Source organism: Schistocerca piceifrons, chromosome X (assembly GCF_021461385.2).
Source record: "Schistocerca piceifrons isolate TAMUIC-IGC-003096 chromosome X, iqSchPice1.1, whole genome shotgun sequence".
Taxonomy (NCBI): Eukaryota; Metazoa; Arthropoda; class Insecta; order Orthoptera; family Acrididae; genus Schistocerca; species Schistocerca piceifrons.
The window spans coordinates 396,905,848-396,922,125 of NC_060149.1; the positions used below are offsets into that span (position 1 = coordinate 396,905,848).

A 16,278-nucleotide genomic window follows, 5' to 3' on the forward strand; every position below is an offset into this window, starting at 1 on the left:
ACACACCAGAAGTGGCTAAAAGGGTAGTGGAGTATGTGTGGAGTGCACATGGGGGTTTTCTAGGTTAGAGAATTCCCTCCCTAGGCCCGACAAGACATCTCCTGAGACGCGGCAAGGTAGGAGTAGGCAAAATGCAACGGGAATAACAGTATTAATGTGCTAATAGTAAATTGCAGGAGCGTCTATAGCAAGGTCCCAGAACTGCTCTCATTAATAAATGGTCACAATGCCCATATAGTACTAGGGACAGAAAGTTGGCTGAAACCAGACGCAAACAGTAATGAAATCCTAAATTCAGATTGGAATGTATACCACAGAGACAGGCTGGACAGTGAATGGGGAGGCGTGTTTATAGCGATAAGAAGTGCAATAGTATCGAAGGAAATTGATGGAGTTCCGAAATGTGAAATGATTTGGGTGAAGGTCACAGTTAAAGCAGTATCAGACATGGTAATTGGATGTCTCTATAGGCCCGCGGGCTCAGCAGCTGTTGTGGCTGAGCACCTGAAGGATAATTTGGAAAATATTTAGAGTAGATTTCCCCACCATGTTATAGTTCTGGGTGGAGATTTTAATTTGCCAGATATAGACTGGGAGACTCAAACGTTCATAACGGGTGGCAAGGACAAAGAATCCAGTGAAATTTTTTTAAAGTGCTTTATCTGAAAACTACCTTGAGCAGTTAAACAGAGAACCGACTCGTGGCGATAACATATTAGACCTTCTGGTGACAAACAGACCCGAACTATTTGAAACAGTTAACGCAGAACAGGGAATCAGCGATCATAAAGCGGTTACGGCATCGATGATTTCAGCCGTAAATAGAAATATTGAAAAAGGTAGGAAGATTTTTCTGTTTAGCAAAAGTGAGAAAAAGCAGATTACAGAGTACCTGACGGCTCAACACAAAAGTTTTTCTCAAGTGCAGATGGTGTTGAGGATCAGTGGACAAACTTCAAAACCATCGTACAATATGAGTTACATGAGTATGTGCCAAGCAAGATCGTAAGAGATGGAAAAGAGCCACTGTGGTACAACAACCGAGTTAGAAAACTGCTGTGGAAGCAAAGGGAACTTCACAGCAAACATAAACATAGCCAAAGCCTTGCAGACAAATAAAAATTACGCGAAGCGAAATGTCGTGTGAGGAGGGCTATGCGAGAGGCGTTCAATGAATTCGAAAGTAAAGTTCTATGTACTGACTTGGCAGAAAATCTAAGAAATTTTGGTCTTATGTCAAAGTGGTAGGTGTATCAAAACAAAATGTCCAGACACTCTGTGACCAAAATGGTACTGAAACAGAGGATGACAGACTAAAGGCCGAAATACTAAATGTCTTTCTCCAAAGCTGTTTCACAGAGGAAGACTGCACTGTAGTTCCTTCTTTAGATTGTCGCACAGATGACAAAATGGTAGATATCGAAATACACTCCTGGAAATTGAAATAAGAACACCGTGAATTCATTGTCCCAGGAAGGGGAAACTTTATTGACACATTCCTGGGGTCAGATACATCACATGATCACACCGACAGAACCACAGGCACATAGACACAGGCAACAGAGCATGCACAATGTCGGCACTAGTACAGTGTATATCGACCTTTCGCAGCAATGCAGGCTGCTATTCTCTCATGGAGACGATCGTAGAGATGCTGGATGTAGTCCTGTGGAACGGCTTGCCATGCCATTTCCACCTGGCGCCTCAGTTGGACCAGCGTTCGTGCTGGACGTGCAGACCGCGTGAGACGACGCTTCATCCAGTCCCAAACATGCTCAATGGGGGACAGATCCGGAGATCTTGCTGGCCAGGGTAGTTGACTTACACCTTCTAGAGCACGTTGGGTGGCACGGGATACATGCGGACGTGCATTGTCCTGTTGGAACAGCAAGTTCCCTTGCCCGTCTAGGAATGGTAGAACGATGGGTTCGATGACGGTTTGGATGTACCGTGCACTATTCAGTGTCCCCTCGACGATCACCAGTGGTGTACGGCCAGTGTAGGAGATCGCTCCCCACACCATGATGCCGGGTGTTGGCCCTGTGTGCCTCGGTCGTATGCAGTCCTGATTGTGGCGCTCACCTGCACGGCGCCAAACACGCATACGACCATCATTGGCACCAAGGCAGAAGCGACTCTCATCACTGAAGACGACACGTCTCCATTCGTCCCTCCATTCACGCCTGTCGCGACACCACTGGAGGCGGGCTGCACGATGTTGGGGCGTGAGCGGAAGACGGCCTAACGGTGTGCGGGACCGTAGCCCAGCTTCATGGAGATGGTTGCGAATGGTCCTCGCCGATACCCCAGGAGCAACAGTGTCCCTAATTTGCTGGGAAGTGGCGGTGCAGTCCCCTACGGCACTGCGTAGGATCCTACGGTCTTGGCGTGCATCCGTGCGTCGCTGCGGTCCGGTCCCAGGTCGACGGGCACGTGCACCTTCCACCCACCACTGGCGACAACATCGATGTACTGTGGAGACCTCACACCCCACGTGTTGAGCAATTCGGCGGTACGTCCACCCGGCCTCCCGCATGCCCACTATACGCCCTCGCTCAAAGTCCGTCAACTGCACATACGGTTCACGTCCACGCTGTCGCGGCATGCTACCAGTGTTAAAGACTGGGATGGAGCTCCGTATGCCACGGCAAACTGGCTGACACTGACGGCGGCGGTGCACAAATTCTGCGCAGCTAGCGCCATTCGACGGCCAACACCGCGGTTCCTGGTGTGTCCACTGTGCCGTGCGTGTGATCATTGCTTGTACAGCCCTCTCGCAGTGTCCGGAGCAAGTATGGTGGGTCTGACACACCGGTGTCAATGTGTTCTTTTTTCCATTTCCAGGAGTGTAGATGACACAGAAACAATTAAAATCGCTCAAAAGGGAAAAGGCCGCTGGACCTAATGGGATACCAGTTCGATTTTACACAGAGTACACGAAGGAACTTGCCCCCCTTGTTGCAGCGGTGTACCGTAGGTCTCTAGAAGTGCGTAGCATTCCAAAGGATTGGAAAAGGGCACAGTTGATCCCCATTTTCAAGAAGGGACGTCGAACAGATGTGCAGAACTATAGACCTATATCTCTAACATCGATCAGTTGTAGAATTTTGGAACACGTATTATGTTAGAGTATAATGACTTTTCTGGAGACTAGAAATCTACTCTGTAGGAATCAGCATGGGTTTCGAAAAAGACGGTCATGTGAAGCCCAGCTCGCGCTATTCATCCACAAGACTCAGAGGGCCATAGACACGGGTTCACAGGTAGATGCCGTGTTTCTTGACTTCCGCAAGGCATTCGATACAGTTCCCCACAGTCGTTTAATGAACAAAGTAAGAGCACATGGATTATCACACCAATTGTGTGATTGGATTGAGGAGTTCCTAGATAACAGAACGCAGCATGTCATTCTCAATTGAGAGAAGTCTTCCGAAGTAAGAGTGATTTCAGGTGTGCCACAGGGGAGTGTCATAGGACCATTGCTATTCACAATATACATAAATGACCTTGTGGATGACATCGGAAGTTCACTGAGGCTTTTTGCAGATGATGCTGTGGTGTATTGAGAGGTTGTAACAATGGAAAATTGTACTGAAATGCAGGAGGATCTGCAGCGAATTGACGCATGGTGCAGGGAATGGCAATTGATTCTTAATGTAGAGAAGTGTAATGTGCTGCAAATACATAGAAAGATAGATCCCTTATCATTTAGCTACAAAATAGCAGGTCAGTAACTGGAAGCAGTTAATTCCATAAATTATCTGGGAGTATGCATTAGGAGTGATTTAAATGGAATGATCATATAAAGTTGATCATCGGTAAAGCAGATGCCAGACTGAGATTCATTGGAAGAATCCTAAGGAAATGCAATCCGAAAACAAAGGAAGTAGGTTCCAGTATGCTTGTTTGCCCACTGCTTGAATACTGCTCAGCAGTGTGGGATCCGTACCAGATAGGGTTGATAGAAGAGATAGAGAAGATCCAACGGAGAGCAGCGCGCTTCGTTACAGGATCATTTAGTAATCGCAAAAGCGTTACGGAGATGATAGATAAACTCCAGTGGAAGACTGTGCAGGAGAGACGCTCAGTAGCTCGGTATGGGCTTTTGTTAAAGTTTCGAGAACATACCTTCACCGAAGAGTCAAGCAGTATATTGCTCCCTCCTACGTATATCTCGCAAAGAGACCATGAGGATAAAATCAGAGAGATTAGAGCCCACACAGAAGCATACCGACAATCCTTCTTTCCATGAACAATATGAGACTGGAATAGAAGGGAGAACCGATAGAGGTACTCAGGGTACCCTCCGCCACACACTGTCAGGTGGCTTGCGGAGTATGGATATAGATGTAGATGTAGATGTAGATGTATCGACCGTACGATACGTAAATGCCATCGTTTGACTGATAGTGCAACCATATTGGCAAGGCATTCAACTTCATGGATGACAATTGATGCCCCCATCACGCACATCTTGTGAATGACTTCCTTCAGGATAACGACGTCGCTAGCCTAGAGTGGCCAGCATGTTCTCCAGACATGAACCCTATCGACATGCCTGAGATAGATTGAAAAAGGCTGTTTATGGAGGACATGACCCACCAGCCACTCTGAGGGATCTACACTGAATCGCCATTGAGGATTGGGACAGTGCCATGATGAACTTGTGGATAGTATGCCACAATGAATACAGGCATGCACTAATTCAATATGACATGCTACTGGCTATTAGAGGTACCAGTGTGTACAGCAATCTGGACCAACACCTCTGAAGATCTCACTGTATGATGGTACAACATGCAATGTGTGATTTTCATGAGCAATAAAAAGGGCAGAAATGATATTTACATTGATCTCTATTCCAATTTTCTGTACAGGTTCCAGAACTCTCGGAAGTGAGGTGATGCAAAACGTTTTTTGATGTGTGTAGAATGTGTGTATCTGGCATCTTTTGCAACCTTACCAAACCCTTCAACACTGCAAACCATGAGGGCTTCTTCAAAAAGTGACTAGCTATGGTTTTCAAAGAACATCTCTTAGCTGGATGTCATCATACTTGGCAAACAGAAAACAGAGAATACCTGTTAACAACAGTGACAAGAAATACCTTTCTGACAGTAAACACATACAATTATGTGTCACCTAAGGCTCAGTATCAGGGCCACTACTATTTTTGTATTACATCAATGATATGCCATGCCAGGCTGAGTCAAATACCATTCTTCTGCAGTTGATTCAACAGCAATCATACTGAGCTGACACTTGGGGAAGTTGAGGCAAGGGTAAAATACAATAATTTGAAATTAAATGTTGCTAAAACAGAAACTGTTCATTTCACCATGAAACAGTCAACAAGACGTATATATGAAATTAGCTATATTGACAAAAAAAATTGGACACTGCACACTACGTCAAATTCCTTGGTGTATTAATAAATAAAAATATGTTGTGGAGCAGTCATGTATACAGCATCCTTAGCCAACTGAATCTTGTGTATTTTGTGAATGTCTAACATAGAATTACTGATATGGCAGTTAAAAAAAATGTATATTATGCATATTTTGTTTCAATAGTTAAGTGTGGTGTCATTTTTTGGGGGTCTGAGAAAACTCATGTGTTCAAAACCTTTAGACTACAAAAAAAGATCATCTGAGCAATGGTGGGAGTTACAAAGAATGAAGACTGCAAACTTTTATTTGAAAAACTAGATCTAATGTCCATTCCGAGCTGGTATGTACATGAGATTCTCATTTTCACAAAGAGAAACCCACAACTTTTTGAGGACAATTGCTTCCTGCATCAGTATGACACTACACATAGTGCAAGTTATGCACTACCTAGCCACAGACTCAAATTATATGAAAAACCTCCACACTAAATGGGCATGAAACTTGTAAATAAAATCCATAAGGGGAAAAGTGACCCAGATCTGAAGGAGACATGGGAAAATATTTAAAAGGAAATGCTACTATTGTGTGGAAGATTTCTTGAATGATAATCATGTAATATAGTATCTCTCTAAAATGTAACACCATATAGATTATAACCATAGATTTAAAAAAAATGATTACTATGTAAAGTAGTAGATATGCATTGTCACCTTAGATTAGTTTATTAGTCTGTATGTTAGTCTCAAAATTGCCAAGTGACCTATGTCACAATCTTTGATTGTATGAGGCATGCTATGTGATAAAAATTTGATTTGATTTGATTTGACTTACCATGCACTATAACATAAAAGAGTTTTTCTGTAATACCAGCATCATTCTCTGCATCACATGCATAAATTCCAGCAGAGTCTAAATCAGCTTGATGTATGTGCAAGTTACCATCACGAGATATACTGTAGTGAATAAGAAAAAAAGTTAATTACTTTTCTAGAAACATTATGTCATACACATAAATGAATATATTAGTGTCCAAGGTCTCATAAGAAAAAGGCCTACACAATATAGAATGACTCACAATAAGTGGAAGTTGTATGGAAGAGTACTGTATTAACTATGTGTCAACTTGAAGGTTATTCATGAGAAGCCAGCCACTATGGCCCAGCGGTTCTAGGCACTTCAGTCCAGAACCATGCTGCTTCTATGGTCACAGGTTCGAACCCTGCATCGGGCAGTGTGTGATTTACTTACATTAGTTAGGTTTAAATTGTTCTAAGTCTAGGGGACTGATGACCTCATCTGTTAAGTCCCATAGTGCTTAGAGCCATTTTTTTTGTTCATGAGAAACATTGGACTTTAAAATTCTGTTGATATTCTTGTAATTAGAAAAGGAGGACTAGCTAAGTTGGACAATTAATTCAGCCATGGCCTTACTGCTGTAGGAACCATCTTAGTATATGCAGTAGTTTGTGTAAGCTATGACAAACGCTAATCATGATTGCTTAATGGCAGTTTGAAACACACATCTCTGAAAACATGTCTTAAATGTCTTGATCATTATTTCATATCACTCATGAAGGCCTTTGTGATCATTAAGATACCGCTGTCCAAAGACTCATAACCTTGTTTTGCTTCAATGGGATTTTTAAAAGTCGCAGCTGCCATCTATTAATCTGTTACTGGTCCGCAAAGACAGGTCGAGGATATAGAATCAGTGCATAGTGGTAATGTCCGTGTTACTGATAAGTTACATATATGTACAGTATTTAATAATCACTTTCTGAATATAACAGGGGAACTAAGCAGAAACCTAGTCCCAACAGGGAATCATATAGCGCTCGTAGAAAAAAGTGTTCTGAGACTGTGACCTGAAATGCTCCTCCATGATACTGACAAGAGGGAGATTGAGTTAATAATTAAATCACTAAAGCCCAAGAACTCTCATGGATATGACGGAGATTCTAGCAAAATACTGAAGTATTGTTCTATGTACGTTAGCCCAGTACTTAGCCATATCTGTAACTTTTCCTTTAGGAGTGGTCGGTTTCCTGACCAATTAAAGTACTCAGTAGTGAAGCCACTTCATGAAAAGGGAGACAGGGATAATGTTGACAATTATAGACCTATTTCTATGCCATCGGTGTTTGTTAAAGCTATCGAGAAGTTTGTATATACAAGGTTACTGGAGCATTTAAATTCACATAATTTGCTGTCAAATGTACAGTTTGGTTTTAGAAGTGGTTTAACAACTGAAAATGCTATATTCTCTTTCCTCTGTGAGGTTTTGGACAGATTAAATAAAAGGTTGTGAATGCTAGGTGTTTTCTTTGATTTAACGAAGGCTTTTGACTGTGTTGACCACAAAATATTACTGCAGAAGTTGGACCATTATGGAGCAAGGGGAGTAGCTTAAAATTGGTTCGGCTCTTACTTTAAGAACAGAAAGCAGAAGGTCATTCTCTGCAATATTGAGAGTGGTAGTCATGATCAGTCCCAATGGGGCACTGTTAAGTGGGGCGTTCCCCAAGGGTCTGTGCTGGAGCCACTGCTGTTTCTTATTTATATAAATGATATGCCTTCTAGTATTACAGGTGATTCAAAAATATTTCTGTTTGCTGATGACACCAGCTTGGTAGTGAAGGATCTTGTGTGTTATACTGAAACATTATACAATAATGTAGTTCATTAAATTAGTTCGTGGCTTGTGGAAAATAATTTGATGCTAAATCACAGTAAGACTCAGTTTTTACAGTTTCTGACTCACAATTCAACAAGAACTGATATTTTGATCAGACAGAATGGGCATATTATAAGTGAGACGGAACAGTTCAAGTTCCTAGGCGTTTGGATAGATAGTAAGCTGTTGTGGAAAGCCGATGTTCAGGATCTTGTTCAGAAACTAAATGTTGATTTATTTACCATTAGAACAGTATCTGAAATAAGTAACAGTTCAACACAAAAAGTAGTCTACTTTGCATATTTTCATACGCTTATGTCATATGGTATAATTTTCTGGGGTAATTCTTCTGATTAAAAAAGGGTATTTTTGGCTCAAAAACGGGCTGTTCGAGCTATATGTGGTGTAAGTTCGAGAACCTCTTGTCGGCCCCTATTCAATAGTCTGGGAATTTTGACATTGCCCTCACAGTATATGTTTTCTTTAATGCCATTTGTTGTTAGCAATATTAGCTTATTCCCAAGAGTTAGCAGCTTTCACTCAGTTAATACTAGCAGAAAGCAAATCTGCATGTGGAATGCACTTCCTTGACTCTTGTGCAGAAAGGAGTGCACTATTCTGCTGCATCCATTTTCAATAAGCTACCATAAGAAGAAGAAATCTTGGCAGTAGCCCAATGCTTTTAAGTCTAAACTGAAGAGTTTCCTCTTGGCTCACTCCTTCTATTCTGTTGAGGAGCTCCTGGAAGAGCTGAAAAATTAAGCAAATTCCAGTGTTACATTGTTGATTTTCTTTATTTAAACTTACAAATTGTCGCCTGAATATGTTTCTTGTATTTCATTTTATCTGTTTCTACTGTTGTGTTATAATTTCATGTATTGACTCGTTCCATGACCATGGAGACTTCTTCTTAATTTGGTCCCATGGAACAATAAATAAATAAATAAAATAAATAGACACCTGGTGTCCAAAAAATGTGGTTGCAAGTCCGTCACAGTGTCACTAAGATGCACATTTCTATTTGTACCTTGAAAAGGAAAAAATAATGTCAAAATAATCTTATCAGCTTATCTGAAGTGCTGTGACACATCTCAGTCCCCAAAAAAGGTTAAATAAAATAGTTCATCGTGTAACGAATGTTCGAAACACATCATCAAAGGCATCTTTTGTGTGAAATGTAACTAATGGCTTCACGAAAAATGTGCGAAAGTGAATTTAAAACTCATAAAAGACTATTTTCCATGGTCATGTCCACATTGTTTATGAACTGAGATGGCTGAACATCTAAGTACTGTGAACTTAAAAGAAGAAATTATTAAACTGCTCCAAAGTGACATTGAAGTGCGGAAGGCAGAAATTTTAGCACTTAAACAAGAAAATTCTGGACTAGTTACTGAAAGAAAATCCTGTGTGTGTAGAAGCCAACCCATTACTGAACAATGTGGCAAAAATCCGTTACGTGTAATATGGTGCATAATACCACAGAGAACTCCGTCAGAGAAACAAGTGATAAGTATAAATGGAAAACGGTTTACTATAATAAGAAGGACAAATGTAAAAGTGCAATGAACAAAGAAGATGACAAAAATGATTTTCTGTTTATAGGTGATGCTATATTAAAATGTTATTGTCCCGGTCTGTAAGATTGATGTTCAACCTGGAATTCGATCGCATCAACTCAACAAACATTTTAAGAATGTATTGTGCATGAAAACAAACACAGCGAAACTGGTAACACTACTTTAAGTAGTGACGACTACAGAGGTGTCTTAATCCATGTTGGAACAAACTCCATCTGCAGTAACAGTAAGGAAGAAATCATGAATGAAACACGAAATCTGATTAGATCAGCAAAAACTGTATACCCAACATCCAGGCTGGTAATTAGTGAAATTATTCACTGAAGATCGGTAAGTGATCCTGACATCAACAGGATAAATACCGGCATTATGGAACAGTGCAACAGACTTGGTGCAGTATTCATTGACCCAAACAAGTTCTTAAATGTTAAGTGTCTGGGAAAAGATGGCCTGCACTTGAATAGATTAGGCTCTGTGAACCTTAGTAAAATATTCATAGATGTGTGTAAAATCCCAATGAGCAAGGGAAACTAATTCATTCTGAAAGGGGTGATAAAAGAAAAGACTCAAACTGAAAATAAAGAGTTTACATACCCAACAAAGGATGCACGTGAAATAACCAAAAACAAAAGTGATCTATTGATGCACTGGAATATAAATGGCTTAGGGGCAGAATTACCAAATTGTAAATGCTCAAAAATCAATGAACTAAAAATTCTGCTTTCAGAATCTGTATATATTAAAATAACCTGCCTAAATGAACACTGGTTAACAGAAGACTGTATAAAAGTATTAAACATTATTATTTTTAAGGTAGCTTCTAGCTTTTGTAGAATAAGCAAATCTCATGGAGGCTCCTTCATTCTTGTCAATTCTTCTGTAAGTTATAAAATAAGAGACAGTTTTAATTATTTAAATGAAGAGAGCATGTTGGAAAGTTGCTCTGTAGAACTAAGTGATCTGAACACACTGGTTATAGCAATCTACAGAATTCCTGGATGTGTGGTAACAAAAGTGTTCTTAGCCAAATTCCAATGCCTCCTAGAAAATCTCCAGAAAGAAAGTAAGAAAAAAGTTGTTATAGCAGCATACATCAACTTAACTGTCTTAATTGCAAGCAATGATTCCGCAAAATTTCATGACTTAATTCAGAAATCTAGTTTCGAGCTAAACTTTTCTGAAGGCTCTAAGGAAAACAGCAGATCAGTGACCTGCATTGATAATATTATTACCAACGACAAATTTGACAATGGAAATAAGCACAAATACTGCTTAGACTTGGGTATTTCAGATCACTCAGCTCTGTTTATTGAGCTCCCAAAAGCAAATAGCCTAAAGCCCCAAGAAGTGTATATAAAAAGGGATCACAGTAAAAGTAAAATGTATTTATTCTGCAGTAAACTAAGTATAATGAGCTGGCCTGTAGACCACAATAGTTCAAGTTCAATAAACTATGACAAATTCTTAAATCGTTTCTTAGAGGCATTTAATGAAGCATTTCCTTGCAACTCTAAGCAAAAGAAAGTAAATGGTAAACTCAAATAGATTACAACAGGAATAAAAATTTCTAGTGCCAGGAAGATAGAGCTCCACAATGAGTTAAAATCAAACAGAAATCTGTATTTTCTTACTTATGTTAAACAGTATAAAGCTGTATTTAGGAAAGTTGTAGTGGCAGGTAAAAAAATGGCAAATAATAAATTCATACGAGAACACAGAAATAAGACAAAAACAGTTTGGTCAGTTGTTCAGTCTGAATTAGGAGCCAAAGATAAGATTCATGTAATTTTGAAAATTAAACGTGAAAATGAAATTACAGTAAACCTTGTTCAGATGTCAAGTTGTTTCAATGAATTCTTCTTAAATGTAGTAAGATCAGATGTGGATATGACATTCTATCAAGGCATCACAAATTTGGAAAACAGCCAGAACCCATCTTTTAAACAATTTGGAAAAATCACCCAAAGGGATGTGGAAAAGGAAATATTGTCTCTAAAAAACAAAACCTCACATGGGTAGGATGAAATAACCACATCTGTAATCAAGTGTGTGTGCGATATTATTTCTCAACCACTGTCAATTATTATAAATCAATCTTTTGAACAGGGATGCTTCCAAAATTTATTGAAATATGCTGAGATCAAACCTCTATTCAAAAAAGGATTGACAGAAGATATGGGGAATATCCACCATATCTCTCTTTTGCTGGTCTTCTCAACAAGTGTTTGAAAAGATTGCAGCAAAACAAATTAGTAAATTTCTTACAGTAAATGATATAATTTTTAAAAACCATTTTGGACTCCAACAGGGTAAAAGTACTGTGAATGCTATAAATGAGTTAAAAAAAAAATAATAATAATAATAATAATTTTTTGCTCCACCTTAGATAATCGTAGAGAGGTCACAGGAATATTCTGTGATCTAACTAAAGCTTTCCATTCAGTGGACCATGCATTACTACTCCACAAATAACAGATGTATGGAATCGGGGACACTGCTTTAAAATGGTTTAGCTCTTACCTGTCAGAAAGGAAACAAAGAGAAATTTTAACTTGAAATGGAACCAATTATTCCTCAGAATGGAAAGCAGTTCACCAAGGAGTCCCTCAAGGTTCGATATTGGGCTCCTATCTGTTTCTTTTTCATGTAAATGACCTATCACTTGCTATTGATGTTCATTCAGTCTTATTTGCTGATGATACATCAGTCCTAATTGAAAATGAGGTATATGAAAGTATTCCAGAAAAAGCTAAAAATACTTTAGAAAAATTTGAATCTTCATTCCGTCAAAATGGACTAAAACTAAAAGTAACTAAAACCAAAATGATGCAATTAGAAACTAAATCAGTAGAAAGGTCTGAAATAAAGATAACTTGCAATGATAGGGATATCACAGAAGCAAATCATGTGAAGTTTTTAGGCCTAAATCATAAAAATTTAAATTGGAAGGTACACAAAGACTACTTATCAAATAAACTGAACAGCTTGGCATTTGCAATGTGCATTTTGTCAGGTGCCACAAACATGGATACCAGAAAGATAGTTTATCACTGCTACTTTGAGTCAGTTATTTGTTATGGCATAATCTTATAAGGAAATTCAACAAATGTCACTAGGCTCCTAGTATTACAAAAGAAAGTAATTAGAAACATGTGTGTTGCAAAAAAAATAGGAATCCTGTTGACCACTGTTAAAAAATTTAAAAATACTGTCTACCCCCTCATTTTACATATATGAGGTGGTGGTGTTCTTATATAAAAATCAACATACACTGGACACTTTCCATTTTGACAACAATTACAGCACCCACCACAGAGATAATTTCAAACTTCCAACAGATTGTTTTCAACTTTATGCCCAATTGCCAGAGTATATGGGGTTAAAATTTTCAATAAAATAAAAGGCAGTAATATATTTGGGATGGAGCTTGGTTCACTGAAAATATTGCTCTTTACTCTTCTGGTGGAAAAGTGTTATTATTCTGTCGAAGAATTCATTGAGGACAGCTTCACAGACTGAACACAGGGATTTTATTACATGTATTGTTGTATGTACTTGTGTAGCTGTAACTCAGAAATGTAAAATATAATGTAAACTTTTGTACTTCTCTTAAAAAAGAGAAAAAAAGTTTCTTTTTGTAAACCTTGACATGTCTCCAGTACATCAAATCGAATGATTTGAAAATTGTACGTAATGAGATGAATAAATCACATATCACATAATAAATGAAAATAACACCATAAGTTTTACCAAAATTAGGAAAGTGACCCAATCTTTTGAAGTTAAAATAGTCCCAGTATGAATAAGGTCCACAACAGAAATCATTGTGATTACGTTGCTATTGTGAATTTTATGGTTCCTACCACTAAACTACATCATGTGTTCCATGCCATATTCCCCTTCTTGTCTGTGAACACTGACTAGTTTTCTAAATGACAAATGGCTATTCAAAGAATCACTACTCAATAAAGACAACAATACGTTGTCACCATGTTTTGAGTTGGTAATGTTCTAGTCCAACTGGCAAGTCAAAATATAAACATTATCTGCTGTGCTGTGTAGGATTTGACACTAATACTAATGATACTTAAGGCACAGCATAACATCTGCCTTTGATCTAACATGACATACCAAAACACATGCACAAAGACAGCAGTCAACCGTTGGGCTTGTAGTCACTGTTGTAACAAAAACCATGAGAAGTCTAATAAAAAATGTTAGCTGTTGCTGTACTCCTGAACTTGAAGAATTACAGTTTAGCGTCATGTCTGGGTATTATACTGGATGGACAATGGGCATGATTTGAAAAAGTTCTAGAAAAGAAGTACAATATGAATGTAGGAAGATTCCACTGCAAGCTCAGTTTTTAGAGTGTAGACTCCATCAGTATCCAAATGCCTGCTCACAACTGAATGGAATACCCATAAGATGCCTGTGTGAGACATTCTCTGGTATTGCTGCTTACAGGGATACCACACAAAACTGACACTGGAAGTGACTGAGAACTTTCTGAATTTGAAGACAGTGGTCAGGTGCTGTTTGATGATCATGTACTTTAGGGTCTTCCTTACAAGCTTGTAAGACAACCAGTATAACAACTACTCATAAATTTATGGACATTTTCTGTGTTGTAAAGGCTAGCCAAGATTATTTCCCTTCCTGAGTTGGGAAAGTCTCCAGTAAGACAGATTTTATTCAAACAAGGCAGGAGGCATTCTTCCTGTTTGTACTGTAGCTCTTACAACATACTGTAATGCATATGGTTGTTTCCAGAGTCAGTCTCACAAATTTAAGGCAATACTCAATCCTGATTGCACATGAAGCATTCATCACTGCTGATAATTTAGCAATAGAAAGATTATTGCTGGCTCATGAGAGTTTTGGCTGTACCAGCTGCTACTCTTCATCAACATTAACTCGGTACAAAAGCTAGACTGTGTGTAATTCAGTGGTGTGGCAATGATATACTCTGGGGTGAGGATGTAGCAACATTACAGATATGGCTATCCAGCAGAACAACTACTTTTAACTACACATACGCAAAAATCTGAAGACATACCTAATATTAACTGTCATGAAATAATGTTGATAGTCATCAAGACACCACAAACTTCAAAGGTGCATACAAGTCACTCACAAAATTTATCAATATTCAGAAAAAGAGAAACATTTTGAAAGTGTCATTCAGAACTCAAATAATATCTCCAAAACATCATGGTCAATAGTAAATAGAGAAATAGGTAAATCTGGGAACCATACAACTGAAAATCACTTGCTGATAAATGGCACAATAGAAACTGATCAGAATAAGATAGCAGCTCTATTTAACAATTACTTTGCTTCTGTTGGCTCCAGCATCAACAATCAGCTTAAAAATCATAAATACAAATTCAGAGGAACACCAGTGTCAGGAAGTATATTTTTGAGGCCAACAAGTAAAGAAGAAATAATTAAAATTGTGAGTAGCTTAAAGAATTCCCATGCAGCAGGATATGATGGTCTTAGTCTGGACACTCTTAAGAAATGCATACATAAAATTGCATCACCTTTATCAACTGTTATCAATTCTCATATGGATGATGGTCTATTTCCTGACATGGGAAAAGTGCTACAAGCAACCCAACATGGTTTTACAAAGGGCTAAACAACATCAACTGCCATATGAAATCTAGTGTATACAATATTAATGAAATTAGATGAGAAAGAAAGGTTACCTATTTTATTCCTAGATCTGTCACAACCATCTGGCACAGTATCTTGTGGGCTGCTACTTGATGAACTGGACACTTATGGTATCAGAGGAATAGCTAAAAGTCTCTTACAATCATGTCTACAAGACAGACATTAGGTTAAACAAGTCACACACAAAGTGGATAATATTATTAAGAAGCTCAAGTCCAGTTATAGCAACATGTATTGTGCTGCAAGGGTCAGTTTTGGGGCCTTTATTGCTCATATTATATATTAACTGTCTACACACAGTGCATAATATCAAGATATTTAATTAAGCAGATGACATGACAGTTATTAACTAGAGACTCAGTGAGAATGATCTGGCCCTGAATTGTTCTGGTGTCTTATTTGGCTGGAGAACTACTTCCATGATTATTGTTTAAGGTTAAACCTTAGTGAAACAATTCCAATTGACTTTCATACACATTACGGACTTGATGCAGTCCAGTGGAACATAGTGTCTGATGATGGCATAGAAATAAAACTGGATGATACAACTGCCTTTTTTGACATAATGTTAGACAGACAACTCTCCTGTGAATATCACATTGATCTTTATGCCAAAAAATTATGGAAATCAATTTACACAATGAAGACAATGTCACAAATTCTGAATTACGAGGAAATAACTATGCTCTACTATGCTTTAGTGTATCCTCAGCTCACATATGGAATCGAAGTATGAGCATGTAATATGCATATAATTATGGCATTCATCCTTTTTTTTTTAAAAAAAAAAAATGGCAGTAAAAGATTCTGCGCAAGCTTAGTTACAATAAGTCTTGCAAAGATATGCTCAAAAATAACTAACACTGCTATTAATATGCTTTTATAAATATGTTCAATTAATTTTAATATACAAGCAGTACATTAGTCTAAATCAAGATTCACATTCATAACA

The 16,278-nt window shown here is 38.4% G+C and overlaps 1 protein-coding gene across 1 annotated transcript in view; it reads right to left on the reverse strand.

The window, feature by feature from the left end:
• The window catches only part of LOC124723147 (hemicentin-1-like), a 754,903-nt gene that overhangs the window by 360,308 nt on the left and 378,317 nt on the right, over nt 1-16,278 (reverse strand). Inside the window, exon 27 of the mRNA XM_047248337.1 lies at nt 6,222-6,343. Within this exon, the coding sequence (XP_047104293.1) occupies nt 6,222-6,343 (122 nt within the window). The remainder of the gene's footprint in view (nt 1-6,221; nt 6,344-16,278) is intronic.